Source organism: Benincasa hispida, chromosome 2 (assembly GCF_027475165.1).
Source record: "Benincasa hispida cultivar pf3 chromosome 2, pf3_genome.v1.1, whole genome shotgun sequence".
NCBI classification, from domain to species: Eukaryota; Viridiplantae; Streptophyta; class Magnoliopsida; order Cucurbitales; family Cucurbitaceae; genus Benincasa; species Benincasa hispida.
The window spans coordinates 63,330,772-63,345,990 of record NC_143479.1 but is presented as its reverse complement, the minus strand read 5'-3'; the positions used below and the strand labels follow the sequence as shown (position 1 = coordinate 63,345,990).

The 15,219-nt window shown below is 32.7% G+C and overlaps 1 protein-coding gene across 6 annotated transcripts; it reads left to right on the top strand.

Moving 5' to 3' along the window:
- Positions 1-3,094: 3,094 nt before the first annotated feature.
- LOC120071617 (calmodulin-binding protein 60 B-like) lies at positions 3,095-8,117 on the top strand. 6 transcript variants are annotated; one of them, XM_039023966.2, is made up of 6 exons: positions 3,108-3,427; positions 3,542-3,623; positions 3,713-3,780; positions 4,387-4,843; positions 5,432-5,595; positions 7,593-8,117. In XM_039023966.2, exons 4-6 carry the CDS (start codon positions 4,546-4,548, stop codon positions 7,653-7,655), a joined length of 525 nt encoding a protein of 174 aa, XP_038879894.1. In that variant the 5' UTR covers positions 3,108-3,427; positions 3,542-3,623; positions 3,713-3,780; positions 4,387-4,545; the 3' UTR covers positions 7,656-8,117. The 6 variants fall into 6 exon arrangements, 4 of the variants coding, with proteins under 4 accessions (XP_090166817.1, XP_038879894.1, XP_090166816.1 ...); XR_016527648.1 differs by lacking the exon at positions 7,593-8,117 and adding exons at positions 5,674-5,769; positions 5,907-6,115 and having other exon boundaries at positions 3,109-3,623; XR_016527647.1 differs by lacking the exon at positions 7,593-8,117 and adding exons at positions 5,674-5,769; positions 5,901-6,115 and having other exon boundaries at positions 3,109-3,623.
- Positions 8,118-15,219: the final 7,102 nt, after the last annotated feature.

The following is a 15,219-nucleotide window of genomic DNA, read 5'->3' as shown; positions in this document are numbered from 1 at the left end:
AAGAAAGTGGGGGGAGGGAGGTAAAGCCTTGAAAGGAAGAGAGAATTAAGGTTTCTAGAAGGGGATGGAAAGGAAGAAGGGAAGTGGAAGAGAAATGGAAAAAAGAAGAATTTGGATTTGGAGTTATTTTTATTATTTATTTTCTAATTGATAATTGGGGAAAGAGGGAAATAATATTTAGGAGGAAAATGAAAATTGGGAGGGAGAGAAAAAAAATGAAGATTAAATAATTGTTTGGGATTCAAAAGAGAAGGTCACCTGCAATATCGGTTTTAAACTGACATTATAGGTACGCCTTCAATGTCGATTTAAAACCGATATTAAAGATCTATTTTTTTTTTTTGAAAAAACCGACATTGTACATCCACTTTTAATTTTTTTCTACTGACATAAAAGCCCAAAATTCTTGTAGTGCATGTCTATCAACACATCACTCCAATTTCAGATTCTGAAAATTGAAGGGTTGGAACATATCTGAAATTGAGGGAAACCGCTTCAATTTCCTTCGACTAGGTTTTTTTATTACATAAAATAGAGAATGAAATTGCCCGTCATTGAATCTCTATGATATTTATTTAATCTGCCATTAAATTTTCTTTTTTTTTGGTATACTAGTGTTTCAATGCCCTTACTATTTTTAATCTAGCTCAAATATATTTTTTCCAAAAAAAAGAGAGAGAGAGAAAAAAAAAAGCCCTCATTTCTTTCTGTCCTTTTCTGGTTGAATTCATAAATCTTTTCTCCACCTTTGTCCAAATCTCTCTCTCCCTCCCTCTCTCTATAAACTACTTTTTCTAAATAAACATGGCTTAGTCTTAGGTTCATGTAACGACCCGACCCCCTATGACTAAAGTTAGGTCGTTTAAACGACACTTCTTTATATTGAAATAAATGCTAAATAGATAAGGAAGTTCAAAAGTTCTTTATTAAATGCAAACGTTAAAACAAGAATAGGGTACCCATAAATCATAAAGATTAATAAATAAATATGAAAAAAACAATTCTTACTAACAAGTTTCAAATATCAAAACTAGCATTAAGAGAAGTATGAAAAGAACTTTAAATCTCATTATGCAGAAGCGTAAAAACTAGTCCCAGTGGCTCGATCACGAATTCCACTTGTCCATCACCGGTGCATCTCTATCCTTACCTGAAACAACAACATGAGAAAGAATGAGTATAAAATACTCAGTAAGTAACCCCACTACTGGGGTCAGGCTGGGCATCTATGTCCTCTAGATACCCACCTATGGCACATATACACATGAAACAAGAAGGAGACTGAGTCCTATCCTACTGTAGTTAAGTATGCCCACTACCTCTGGTAAATCCCGAAGGAAACACAAACTGGTGAATCCCGAAGGAAACACAAAATGGTGAATCCTGAAGGAAATACAAAATCTAATGGGCATCTAACTAATTAGTACGAAATTCGCACGATCTCAACATCAAAATCATCACAGTACGAATCTATGACATACATGTAATCCTTGATACCATGACTCTCCCACATACACATATACCTCAACAACATGTTCTATAACATTCATGTATACCTTAACATCATAGTTCTACAACATACATGTATACCTTAACATCATCAGGTCAGATACAATCATATGGAAACACATACCATCTCTTACTAGAATTCAAGTATCTATGTGTATATTAAAACAATTCAGATCTCGTGCCAGAATATACTTTGATTCAGATCACACTATAATTTATCATGCTAACATTTGCCAAAACATACACTTATCATACTAGCATACAACTAAAGCCTGGCTCATGGGCAGTTCCAGTAGTAAGATTACTTACCTTAATCAAAATTCCACAGATAAAATCAAATAACCAAACGATGACCGCGGTTTGAAGTAACGGCCCTAACATACGAATACAACCATTAAATTTCAGTCCAACAATAATTGCGAAATCTCATATTCAAATCCACAATACCCAAAAGCTTACCCAAAGAACTTGATCAACAGTCACTCCCAAGATTTCGACTCTAAAATCTCCTTCTAACATATTTTAAATCCCAATGGACGACGACTTGGAACCTTAAAGATATAAGGGTTAAGTCAAACTTAATTCAGTAATCAAAGCGTGCCCACAAACCAACAATAAGGACCATAACTCTTACCAAAACTCTTGTCGAATGATCTTGAATTTGCTCGACAGTCGCTGCTGTAATTTCCCAAACTCAAATCTAAAATCAAAATAATGCGACTAATTTAATCCTTAATCCAACTTAGTGGGCATCCAAAATCTTTCAAGAAACCCAACCACCAAAATAGATCTTACCAAAATCTAAGAGTCAAGCTGCTGGAAGACGACGCGACACGTGGCGGTTAGGAGGCTGGATCGGTGGTGGCGCGCGGTGGTCAAGGGGCTAGAGCGGCGGCGACATTCGTGGCTAGGAGTGGCGGCGACTCAGACGACTCTCTAGCTAGGCGAGCGGCGCGACTCTGACGGCGGCTCTCAGGCTAGGCGAGCGGTGCGAGGTCGGGTTTGGGCAGTAAGGGAGGCGACAGCGAGATCGAGTTTGGGCAGTGAGGGAGGCGGCGGCGAGATCGGGTTTGGGCAGTGAGGGAGGCAGCAGCGAGAGAGGGTTTGGGCAGTGAGGGAGGCGGCAGCGAGAGAGGTCGTGACCAGCAAGAGGAAAATTTGGTGGAGAAAGGTTTCGTGCGTGAGGGAGAAGGGATGGGCTTCTTTTTATTTTATAAAATAATAATAATAATAATAATAATAATAATAATTACTAAAAGTATAATTACATTTAAATAATTTCCTTAATCTGCTTTATACTATTTATTTCCTTTCCTTTTAAAAAAAAATTAATTCTTGCCATTAATTTTCAAATTGAATTTCAAAAATTGAATAATTTTCACGTCAACACTTAAATTCTTGCACTTATACTTGAAATCTAAAATTCCAAAAATGTCCTTCAACTAAGGACAATTACTGAATTTTCAAATAGTAAAATTATTGAAAATTACATTATTATTAAATAAAATATGCAGGGTGTTACACTTCAAGATTTCATGTATAATCTTTCCTTAGCTCTTTCTATCTGACCTCAGCAATGCATATGAATTTTCCTCTTTCCTAAGCTCTTTCTATCTGACCTCAGCAATGCATATGAATTCTCCTCTTTCCTTAGCTCTTTCTATCTGACCTCAGCAATAATGCATATGAACTTTCCAAGTATCTTCTTTCAAAAAAGTGAGAAGACAAATCCTTATTCCCTTCCTACAAATCCCAAATACCCCAAACTTCTCTTTTCTTTCTTACTTGAATTAATTTCAAATAAAATGGAAGGAGACAGAAAGAGGGACTTTCAAAACCTTCACAATGAACAAAATGATCTACCTTCTCAAACTAACCCTAAAAGAATCTCCAGCAACTCTACTATTCCTACATCTGGGTTTGCTCTTCTTCTTCTTCTCTTTCTCCAACTTCTTCTCCTTTTTCTTCTCCTTCTTCTTCTTAAGGGTTTTCTGTGGTCATTAAATCATGGGGTGTTTTTTGTTTTTCTTAGTTCTGAACCTGTGTCTGACATTATAGCTAAGATTTTGTCCCATCCATTTTGGCCTCAAATGGAAGCTTCTATTCGTCGAGTGGTAGTTTTACTTCTCTATCTCTCTACTTTTTTGTCTTTTCACAATCAATGTTCAAACTATATTTTCATTATTCATTCTTTTCTTTTCAGGTTACAGAGGAATTCGATAGCAAATTTAAGTCTCACTTTCATTTCCTTCCACCAATTACATCTCCAAGGTTAGTATTTTTCGAATACAAAATCAATTACTTTGATTTGATAAATATTTGAAGCCTTCATTTGGTAATCATTTCATTTTTTATTTTTTGTTTTTTAAAATTATACTTATTTCCTCTCCATTTCTTACCATGATTTTCATTGTTCTCAAGTACAATAATTGAATTCTTAGTCAAATTCCAAAAACAAAAACAAGTTTTTAAACTATTTTTTTTAGTTTTCAAAATCTGACCTGATTTTTTAAACCATTGATAAAAAGTACAACAAAGGAAGAAATTTGGAGGTGGAAATAGTTAATTTTAAAAAATAAAAACAAAAAACCAAATGATTATCAAACGTGGTATTGATTTTTGGTTTTTAATTTTAAAAATTTAAACTTATAATAAATAATACTTCCAAGACAAATGCCCAAGTTTTGAAATAGTTCTTAAAAACTTTTTTTTTTTTTTTTTCAGAACTTGGCCATTGAGAATTCAATAAAAACTGAAACTCACAATTGAAAACTTGAAAAAAAAAAGTATAAATTAAAAAGAAATCGTTACCAATAGTGTTAAAGTAATTAATGTCTTTTGCATTGCTTTGTTTCATTTCATCATTATTGTTTGCAGCAATATCCAAAGGAAGAAACGACCAAGTTTGAGTTATGTTTTCTCAACCAAATTGCTTCCACTATTTTTACCAAGAAAGAGATAGAAACGGGAAATGGAGATGTATTACGCATTGATGTCAATAATTTCAATGCCATCGTCTCCGACGGTCCTTTGTCGATGGCACAAATTGAGGTCGTCGTCCTCGATGGAGACTCAGATGAGTTCATCAACCAAAACATTTTGTCTCAAAGGGATGGGAAAAGACCATTAATTATAGGAAATGATTTGAAACTTCATCTCAAAAATGGAGTTGGTTTCATCAAGAGTTTGAGCTTTACTGACAATTCAAGCTGGGTGGGATCTAAACAATTTCGATTAGGATTGAGAATCGTGAATGAGAAAATTCTAGGCAAGTTTTCAAGAATTAAAGAAGCTGTCTCTCAAAAATTCAGAGTCTTGGATCATCGAGGAGAAGGTAAGTAACCTTACGATTATCAACTATATTCAAATGTAAAGGATGATAATTCACAAGATATATGAGGCCCGATTTTGGTAATCATTTCATTTTTATTTTTAGTTTCTAAAATTTAAGTTTATTTTTTATCAATTCTTACAATGATTTGTATCTTTTTTAAGTCGGAGAGTTGAATTCTCAGTCAAATTTAAAAAATATATTTTTTTAAAACTACCTTTTTAAGTTTTTTAAAAAAATTGTTTGTTTTTGGAAAACATCTTTGAAAGCATTGGTAAAAAGTAAACAAGAAATTTAGAAGTGAAAAGAGTGTTTATAGGTTTTTTTTTTTTTTTTTCAAAAAGATCAAATGATTATCAAATGAGACATTTTATGCCTTGAGAAGTAATTTATGGAACTTCGACGTTCCCTCTGAAGATCTTTCTCAAACCTTAATTTACTCAGGAAAATATTGTTTAAATTTCTCCTTTTCCCAACTCCCTCTATTCATAATGGAATATCATAGCTTTTAAAATATTCTATGGACATTCCTATCATCCTAGCTTTGTTTTTTGTTTTCTTAATATAGTTTCTTTTACTTCAATTCCATAGCGAACAAGAAGCATCACCCTCCACAAAGGGAAGACGATGTATGGCGATTGGAAGGAATCAGAAGAAATGGTGTTTATCACAAAATCTTGACTTCTCAAGGCATTAAAACTGTTGATGATCTCTTAAAAACCAATCTTGAAAAGGGTCCTCTTTACTTGACAAAGGTAATCTAAAAGAGTATTTAAAATTCTTCATCATTACCTAGAAAATGTTAACAATATTTCCCTTTTCATACGTTGAAGTTACTTAGTAAGAATGTCTCAAACAAGATGTAGAATGCTTTGGAATGTGTAACAAGAAATGTCGATCCTCTTGTCAACTTTGATCGACGTTTTGAGGTTTGACGACTAATTTCCTCTATACACTTAAAGATGTCGTCTGTTGGATTGACTTTTGAATACTTTAGAAAGTCAATCCAAGCAAATATACTAAAATGTTCATATTTTTCCGCTAAACCATTTTTTTTTAGTTATAGAAAGATGCAAGATTTGTTTGGATTTGAAGGCAGGGGAAGTGAAGGTTTTGAAGGAAATTTAGAGTAAGAGAGCAAAGGAATTCAAAGGATTGGAATAAGTAATTAGTTGCACAGATAATGTAACCGAGCTTTTACTATTATTCGTACAATTTACGATTTATCCATTGTTTATGTATATCTAATCTAATCTATACATGTCATTTATGTTTTTTTTTTCCTTATTTTATTTTATTCCAATAAAAGAAAAAAGTCAATAGATACTATATAAAAAAAAGATCGACAATGAATTAAATAAATAACTTTTTAAAGGATGTCAAGACTTCAAATATTAATTATTTCACATTGAAGTAACACAATATTATATTTCATGATTATTATGAGACATATACGTTACGATTGACACATTAAATAATTGTTCTAGCTTTAGAATTAATTAGTAGCAATGTAAATTAAGTCTCTTTATATATATACCTTTAATGTTTCTTTTCTTTTTTAAAAGAAAAAAAAAACTTATATCCATGTAGTTTTTTTTTTTTTTTAAAAAAAATAGAGAAATAGCCATATACTTATATATAACATTAAATAGATTTCTATTTGTAATATATATTTTGAAATTCCTTCATTAATCGATTGAAATTTTGGACTAAGAATTTTTGTTAAAATATAACAAAAGATTAATTATTAATCCACGAGAGAAGGCTCAAATTCCTTATTACCAAAAATATGAAATCAAGTTTTGTTGAAGTAAAACATAACATTGGTTTCATGTTTATAAAGTTATCTAAAATGATAATAGCATTAATTATGTATAACTAAAGGAATGAACAAAATTATTGGTAAAGAATAATTTTGATATCTAAGGCTTTAATGACACGTGCATGCGTGCATCTACAAATCGTTCAGAAGGTTTTAATGACAGAATAATTGTTGTGAGCTTCATTGATTATTTTTCTTAAGATTTTGTTTCATGAATGTCAACTTAAATTTGTTTTTTTTTTCTAATTTCTCATCACTTCTTTCTCCTCGTGATCTCTATAATTCTTTCCAATTATCTTTTACTTTATGGTAATTATTTGCAATTTATAGAATGTTTCACTTTTCATTGAAAATTTTGTTCGAAAAAACTTCCTACTACTATGGGAGGAATAAGAAGAAAAAAAAGCAAAAAAATTAAAATCAACAAAATTGGAAACACAAAAATTAACATGGAAAAATACAAATTAATTCTCACTCCTGATCCTGATTGCAAGAGTACTCTCTCAAAGGTTTTGTACCACACACCTTTTAACCTCACTCTTACACTAGAGAATAAAAAAGGGATTTTAATTAGAGTTAACACATCTAAACTTAAAATGTTTCTAAGTGAAACAACTTGAAACCAAAAGACATACACTTCTTTTATAGTGCTCGAAGCCTAGACTTCATTGTCATTATGGGATAAGTGAACTTCTACTATTTGGCCAAAATTCAACCAAATTATATGTCATATGTGTATAGTTTAACATTAAGATCTCCCTATCTCTTCTCAAAAGACTATAGATTCAAATTTCCACTCCTATACCATGAAAATAACAAGGTATTTAAGTGGGTTTTATTAGGTTTTTGGTGAATTTAAAAGCCCAATAACATTCTGGTAATTATGAGCAGTGATATTTTTGTAATTATATCTATCTTCTCCAAAATTAGGGCCAAATTGGTGTGACTCATTTTGCTGAAGAGAAACAGGGCCGCCTAGGAGAAGCCGTCTGAACTGAATGGAAACGGAGCCGCCTGAGAGAGCTGAAGCGGACTGAGAGAGAAAAGCCAAATGCGCGGTCGACTTGAAATGAATCGCTGCGGCCATCCAAGAGTTCCGTAGCCACCTGGAGGAAAGGTGACTTCAGGCAGTAGCCGTCTGAAGGCAGAGATCCGTGGCGTGAACGTGGATGTCGCGGTTCGCTCTGAGAAGTTCGCCGATCTGAGCAGGCGACGGTTCTGTTTCGCTGCGGAGGTTGTGTCTGGCAGCGGTGAGACAGACGCGCGAGTTTGTGCGTGGTTCAGATTGTTCTCTATGGCAGAGACGACATCTAGTGCAGATCTCTCGGTATCCGTGGATATTAAATTACAGATTAGCGAATTGTTGATTATCTGTAATTTGTAAATTTATTATTGTTCATTAATAAAATTAATTCAAGCTGGTTTACAAGGTGGATGTAGACCAAATTGGTCGAACCACTATTCTTTATTGCTTGCCTTCTGTTTGACCATCTAAATTAGGTTAAAAAACTTTCACATATACCCATATTCTAGAATAAATAAGACTTTATTGAGAAAAAACAAGAAAATCAATACTTTTTATCACCCAATTTAATTTCAAATATAATGGAAAAAGTATCATTTTAATATTATTTAATTGATACACAAGGGTAAAAAGTAGTCAACAAAAACGAATGTAAAGAAAAAGAGGAAAAGAAGAAGATAGATTTTGCCAATTAATTTTGATCTTAATCTAAAATTTAAAGGGAAAAAAAAAAAGAGACAATATCTGAAGAATCTTTGACTCAAATACATCAGATTTCTATTTGTTTATAACTAACATTTGTAATGGTCAGCTAGTATTATGAAACCTGGATCTCCGTTTTCCTACTTAAGTAAGTGATTAAGGGGTTAATTAGGAGAAAGTTAAATCCTATGTTATGTAAATAATCTAATAATTTTATAATTGTCATAATAACTGTAATAATTGTCACCTTCTGTGGATCAACAATTAGTAAGAGTGAATGTAAACTATAATGGTTCGGTATTATAGTTATGATAACCATATTTGATCCTGGAGTACAAGTAAAGAGGACCCTAAAAGGATAAAAAGAAGAGAAAACCTTGAAGACTTAAATCCTGAATGTAAAGAAATGATTGAAGAACTGAGGAAAATATAGAAAATTATTTGGGAAAATTCGTGTGGAAGTTACATGGAGATAAACCATATTCACAGTAGCTAACGAGATTGGAAAGAATGAGAGTGGAGAGAGCGACACCAGCGAAAGTGGAGACAGCGAGAGACTAAGAGAGAGCGAAATTGGAGAGAAAGGGTGGAGAGAAAGAAGGAGAGAGCGACGCTGGCGAGATTGAAAAGAGCGATGCTAGCGAGATTGGAGAGAGCGAGATCCTTAGTGAGAAACCTGGAGAGAGTGACACTGCCGAGATCCAAGCTAGCGAGAAGGCTGGAAAGAGCGAGATCCTTAACGAGAAACATGGAGAGAGCGATACTACTGAGAGCCAAATGAGTGAGAAAGCTGGAGAGAGCGAGATTGTGAGCGAGAAAGTGGGAGAGAGTGAGAGTGGAAAGAGCGAGGTCAGCGAGAAAATGGGAGAGAGCGAGAGCAGCCTGAACGCCTCATTCGAACGTCACGCCACGTGATCGAAGGAAACCGCCTGTGCATCGAATAACCAGGCATTTATGCGTTGAATTTGGCCACGATTTTATAGATTATGCATTGAAAACCCTAAATTGAATACAAACAAAGATTGAAGACGTAAGGGCAAACATCAATTAAAATTTAGGTGTCCGATTAAGAGAAATTCTTAAACCCTAAGAAACTGTGTTGGATGCGTTTGGGAAGAACACATTGAACCAAAGTGAAGTCAGCTTAAGTTGATAAAAAGAGGATTAAACATTTGACCATGTAGCCAAGTAGGTGGTATGAACACCATAGGAGGTTTGGACGACTATAAATAGAGTCTTTGGGATTTTATTTTCAAATCACAAATCATAAAATTCGTAAAAAGAGGGGGAGAGTAGAGTGCATTGGACAATGAGGGTGGAGGATAATGCAAAAATTTGAGACGAGAAGTCTCCCAATCTACTCGAGCGTTTGATGTAATTCCAAAGCCATCTGAAAGATAAGAGAGTCTAGTTTTCATGGTGAGGCTACCGGAGAAAAAGCTCTAAGGAATTAGGCTAGAGAATGAGAAAAAAATAGAGGGGTCGAGCTATCGGGTAAGCTGGGCCAGTCTTGATATTTGGATGATTCCGGCTAAACCATGAAGAGTTATGAGCTAAGATTTTATGGTAAGTTTCTTGATACATTTTAGAATATTTTATAGAAGAAAGTATCTCAAAATAAGGTTTAGAACTATGAGTAATCTAAGTTGTAAGTTAGATCTAGATTCTAGGGGTAAAAAGGGAGCCCGAGGTAGAAAAGGGAACTATTAAAAAGGCTCCTAAGTAATTAAGGTAAGTGTTATAGCTTTGATCATTAACACATAGTCTGAGTGTTATAGCTTTGATCATTAACACATAGTGTGAGTGTTATAACTTTGATAATTAACACATAGTGTGAGTGTTACAGCTTTGATAATTAACACATAGTGTGAGTGTTATAGCTTTGATAATTAATACATAGTGTGAGTTTTATAGCTTTGATAATTAACACATAGTGTGAGTGTTATAGCGTTATAGTTTTGATATATCGCGAGTGTTGTAGCTTTGATAATTAACACATAGTGTGAGTGTTATAGCTTTATAGTTTCGATATATTATGAGTGTTATAGCTTTGATCATTAACACATAGTGTGAGTGTTATAGCGTTATAGTTTCAATATATCGTGAGTGCTTTGATAAATAAAGAATATTGTGTGTTTATACAGTGTTGATAGTAAATACATATTATGAGTATTCACTTAGCTTTATACTCTGATATTGGAATATATGCATCTGTAGATACAAAATACATGCTTTTGGTGATAGGATGATTGCCATGATATTGTTTGTGTGTGACTGTGAAAACTGAGATTATGCCCGGGATATAGTTAGCATGCTTAACAAAAGGTGCTTGGCAGGAAAAATATGATCGGCTTTGATCGGCGGGAAATAATAGTCGATGACGACCGGCGGAAAATATGGTTAAGTACCTAAGCATGACTAGCGAGATAAATAAAATGGTCGATGTGCACATTGGCGGGAATTGGGGTCATAGGAAAGTTTCCATAGATGATTGTATTATTTGATGACAGGATATGCTTGCTATGTGTTGATGTTGGAATACAAATTAGTAACTACATGATTATGCCATTGATTGCACTTGAGTTCAGTATGAGTGCCAACATGTGATTGGTTTCCCAAAATGATGATTTTAAAAATGATTTTCATCTTAAAAAGAACCACTCACTGGGCTTAGTAGCTCACACCCTTCAGAACATTTTCTTAATCCTCCCCCCCCCCCCCCCCCCCAAGTAGTGGAAGATGAGAAGTTCCAGGGTGCTGCTAAGGTCAAGGTCTGTCACGTGCCCCAATTACACTTCCGGAGAGTTTTTACGGTTGTCATTGTAAACTTTGTTGTTAAGTCCTTAAGTTGTATAAACGTTATATCACTATCGTAAGAAAAGATGGGCCTACTTAATCCGTTATAGTTTATCTCCTCGACTTAATTATTCCACTGTATATAAGTTATAGTATGGTATCAGAGTTATTCCACAAGAATCATTAGGCAGTAAGTGTCAACTCAAGGGTTGATAACTGTTGCAGTCGCATCCCTCTCCCAGGCTAAGAAGGTGGTCTGGGGGCGAGGTGTGACAAGTATATCCTTATAAATATCACTGATTTCAAATTCAATAACAGAGAGTCATCATCATTTTCTTAGTTTTCTACAAACAACAAATATGTAAGCAATCTTCGTTAAGTAAAAAGATTTCAGATCTTCCCATGGACATAGGCAACTTTGCCGAACTACATAAACATTGTGTATCTTTCTTCTTCCCTTATCTTTCTTGTTCAATCGAGTAATTCTTGACTGCAAATCGCGCGCCAATCGTTTTCTTTAAACTTAAAAAGTAAGATTTTAAAAGGAAAAAAAATACTTTCCGTTGTTCTGTTCTAAATCTAGTTCCATTTAGTTTTTAAATTTCAAAATGTTTCATTATTCTTTGTAATTTTGAATTTTATTTCCATTTGATACTTAGGTTTTAAAATATTATATTTTTATTTTTGAATTTCAATTTTAGTGTCCATTTGGTCCATAGACTTTATTATTTTATATTTTTACCTTTGAGTTTTTACTAATGGTCACTAGGCCAAAATTTAGGGATAAAAAATGTGTCGTTTTTCCCACTTTTAAATCAAGAAAAGAAATGTGTGGTTTAAATTTTGTTTTTGTTTTTTTTTAACTAAAATTTGTTGATTTCACGACAATGTCCAAAAATAATTAGATTTGGAAGGATTATTGTTCAAATTAGATCCATATCCATATCAACCCATTTAAATCCATTATATATTAAAAAACGAGGTTCAACTTAAAAAGTTTAGTTTACATCATGATGTCCTAAAGATTTAGAAATTTACATCTTCATTGATGATCTTGGAATAATCATGAACCCAATATGCAAATTCAATCAAGGCAACCAACTTTATTCTCCGGATTCTCAAAAGAATAACAAAAGCTATCTTTTACAACCTATTTGGGATGTTAAATGAGTTTGGAAGTTAATTAAAAGTTAATCAAACTTTTTGCACTCTCATTCTTCTAAAGTAGTAGAAGGATAAGAAAAATTAATACAATACTTTTAATCTCCTACAATAATTATTGCCGATTTTCTGGTGTTACTTTTGGATTTGTGGATGGTTTTTGGATTTATCTTTGAATCATTCTATCTTATTGTAGGAGATAACAAGTAATCAAATTATTTTGAATCAAGTAATCAAATTATTTTGAATTGCACTATGAAATTTTATGTAGGTTCATAGATTGTTGGTTGATATTCTAGCTGTGAGTAAAATATTTCACATCAATATGGTAATTCTAATGTTGCTGAATGCTGACAATCTCACTGCATCAATAAAAAGCCAGATTAACAATTAGGAATGTTAAGAAACAACCTACATATAATAAATATTCATTAGTTGGTCTTGTTTAAGAAATTTTGTGAGTGTACTCAAAGGGAAAAAAAATTTGTGGATGGTTTTTGAATTTATCTATCTGATCGCTGGAGATAACAAATAATCAAATTATTTTGAACTCTATTGGACTATGAGATTACTCAAACCTGGAGTTTTTGTCCCTTTTTGGACTCTATCTAGCATTTTTATCATTGCTTTTGGAGATCAAAGAGAAAAGAAAGTGACCCATTTTCCTTTTCAGTCAAGATTTTGCTTTGATAAAAGATCTCAAAGAAAGTTAAGTTGGGAAATTGTACCACTTGCCGGCCTTCTGTTATTTTCTACCAAAGTAGACCAGTTTTCTCCTTGATTATTCTCTTTTTTTTTTTTTTTTTCCTGCTTAGTCTTTGTTTTTTGTTTTTTCTTTCTCTATCTTTTTTTAAACATTTGGGACACAAAAGTCACCAATTTTCATTAAAATGAACTGCTTTTGAGGGACATGTCTGCTTTCAATCAAACATGAGAAACACCTTTTGTCGTATCATATTTTAGTCAAATTACATTTGGAATGTTAGTCAAATGCAAATGATGGAATATCAACTGTCTCGGTAAAGGAATTAGAATCGATGATCATGGACTAACTAATGTAAATATAATGTACACATATTAGCTACAAATGAACCATTTGTATTAGCATATCAATCTAAACAAGTTTTTTAACCTTGAAGATAGAAAAAAACCCGATATGTATTTTGTGTTGTGTAGAAAATAACAAGGTATTTAAGTGGGTTTTATTGGGTTTTTGGTAAAATTAAAAGTCCAATGACATTCTGGTAATTATGGGTAAAGGGCATTTTTGTAATTATATCCATCTTCTACAAATTAGGGCTGGATTTTTTGTTTGGAGAAAAAGGCAGTAGCCGTCCAAAAGAAAAAAAAAGAAAAGAAAACGAGAGGGAAGCAGTTAATTTTATTTTAAAAAATTTTAAAACCTTCATAAAAATTTACTTGTCAACAATTGTATATCCTTCGAAAATTCTCTTACAAACCTTTTAGCACATTTATTGACAAATCTTAGAAGATTGTTTTTACTAATTCATCTACTTGAATAGACAGTGACATGGATGGAAGTAAAATTATATGCCATAAAAGTACAAAAAAAAAAAAAAAAAACTATCGAAATTCTATAACATCAAACTACAGTCGATCAACTAGAAACCAAATTTTTACGCATCCCTGCCATCATTTCTTGAAATCTATCCTCAAAACGATTTTTTAATTAGCTTATTTGATGCATATGTGCTTCTACCTTAACCTTTTTTTGTTGTTCAAATTCTTTTCTTTGTCGTTCAGATTCTTGAAGCCGTTGTACGGACTCATTTAGGCGACGCTCAAGATTACGTATAGTAGACGATGATCCAAACAACTCAAAAGGAGTAACACCTACTCCATAACCACGAACACACCGGTGTTTCTACAGTCCAAATACTCGTACGAAAATCTCATCATCATTCATGTCAAGTATACCATTGATCACTTGAGAAGCATATAATTTAAGTTCCGACTACAAATACAAATTCACATACTATAATTCAAAACTAATACATATAAATTCAAATGTTTACAACAAATACATGTCACTTCATGAAAATCCATACATCATCTAGCAACATCAAGGTTTCTCTTATCATTAATCATCAAAATATACTCCATCATTCAAATTAATATGACAATTTGCACTCAATTACAATAAAATAAACATTGATGGCTTAACATAATATATAACTTTAACACAACTTTTGACTGTTAATGGGGTAATTGTGTTACATAATATAATTGGGCAAGAAATAGACCGTCATTTGATCCAATTTGTAGTGTTCTCTATTTCGATTCAAATGTTTTCTTACTAACGTGTAAAAAACACGAAAAAGAATAAGATCAACAAAGAATTTACTTACAAAAACTTAGAAAAAGCACTAAAAGCTAATGTGTTCTATGCTTCTCTTTATCCTATCACAGCAACAACTAAGTATGGTTAGATATTTCCAAATTGGAAGATTCTAAAGAAAACCCAACATTTATATACTACATAAATTCTATCCAAGTTCAAATCCAAACACACATTAAGGAGACTTCTTTAAATCAATCATTTTCAAAATAGAGCAATAGATATGATAAATTAATGACCTTTACTCAAACTCTAACAAATAACATCATATCTATCCATTATTTTGTACTTACCATTTTCTCCTATGTAGTTTCATTCATAGCCAATCCATTATTGCTCAAGTGAGTTAATTCCCAAATTCTAATTTGATTTGATTCTTCATTAGTGACTCAAGCCTATTTAAGTGAAAAATATTATATATTAGATAATTTGACTAAATCAAAAGAAGTTTATATAATTTTTCATTTAATTACCTCTTTTTGAACTCTTTGTTGTACTTTATGAACCACATGTGT

Bases quoted from the DNA above. Each gene is read 5' to 3' on its own strand.
- LOC120071617 (XM_039023966.2), top strand. From the start codon at position 4,546: ATGGCACAAATTGAGGTCGTCGTCCTCGATGGAGACTCAGATGAGTTC. The intron at 4,844-5,431 runs GTAAGTAACCTT...TCAATTCCATAG, and splicing joins CTTGGATCATCGAGGAGAAG to CGAACAAGAAGCATCACCCT. The intron at 5,596-7,592 runs GTAATCTAAAAG...CTCCAAAATTAG, and splicing joins GTCCTCTTTACTTGACAAAG to GGCCAAATTGGTGTGACTCA.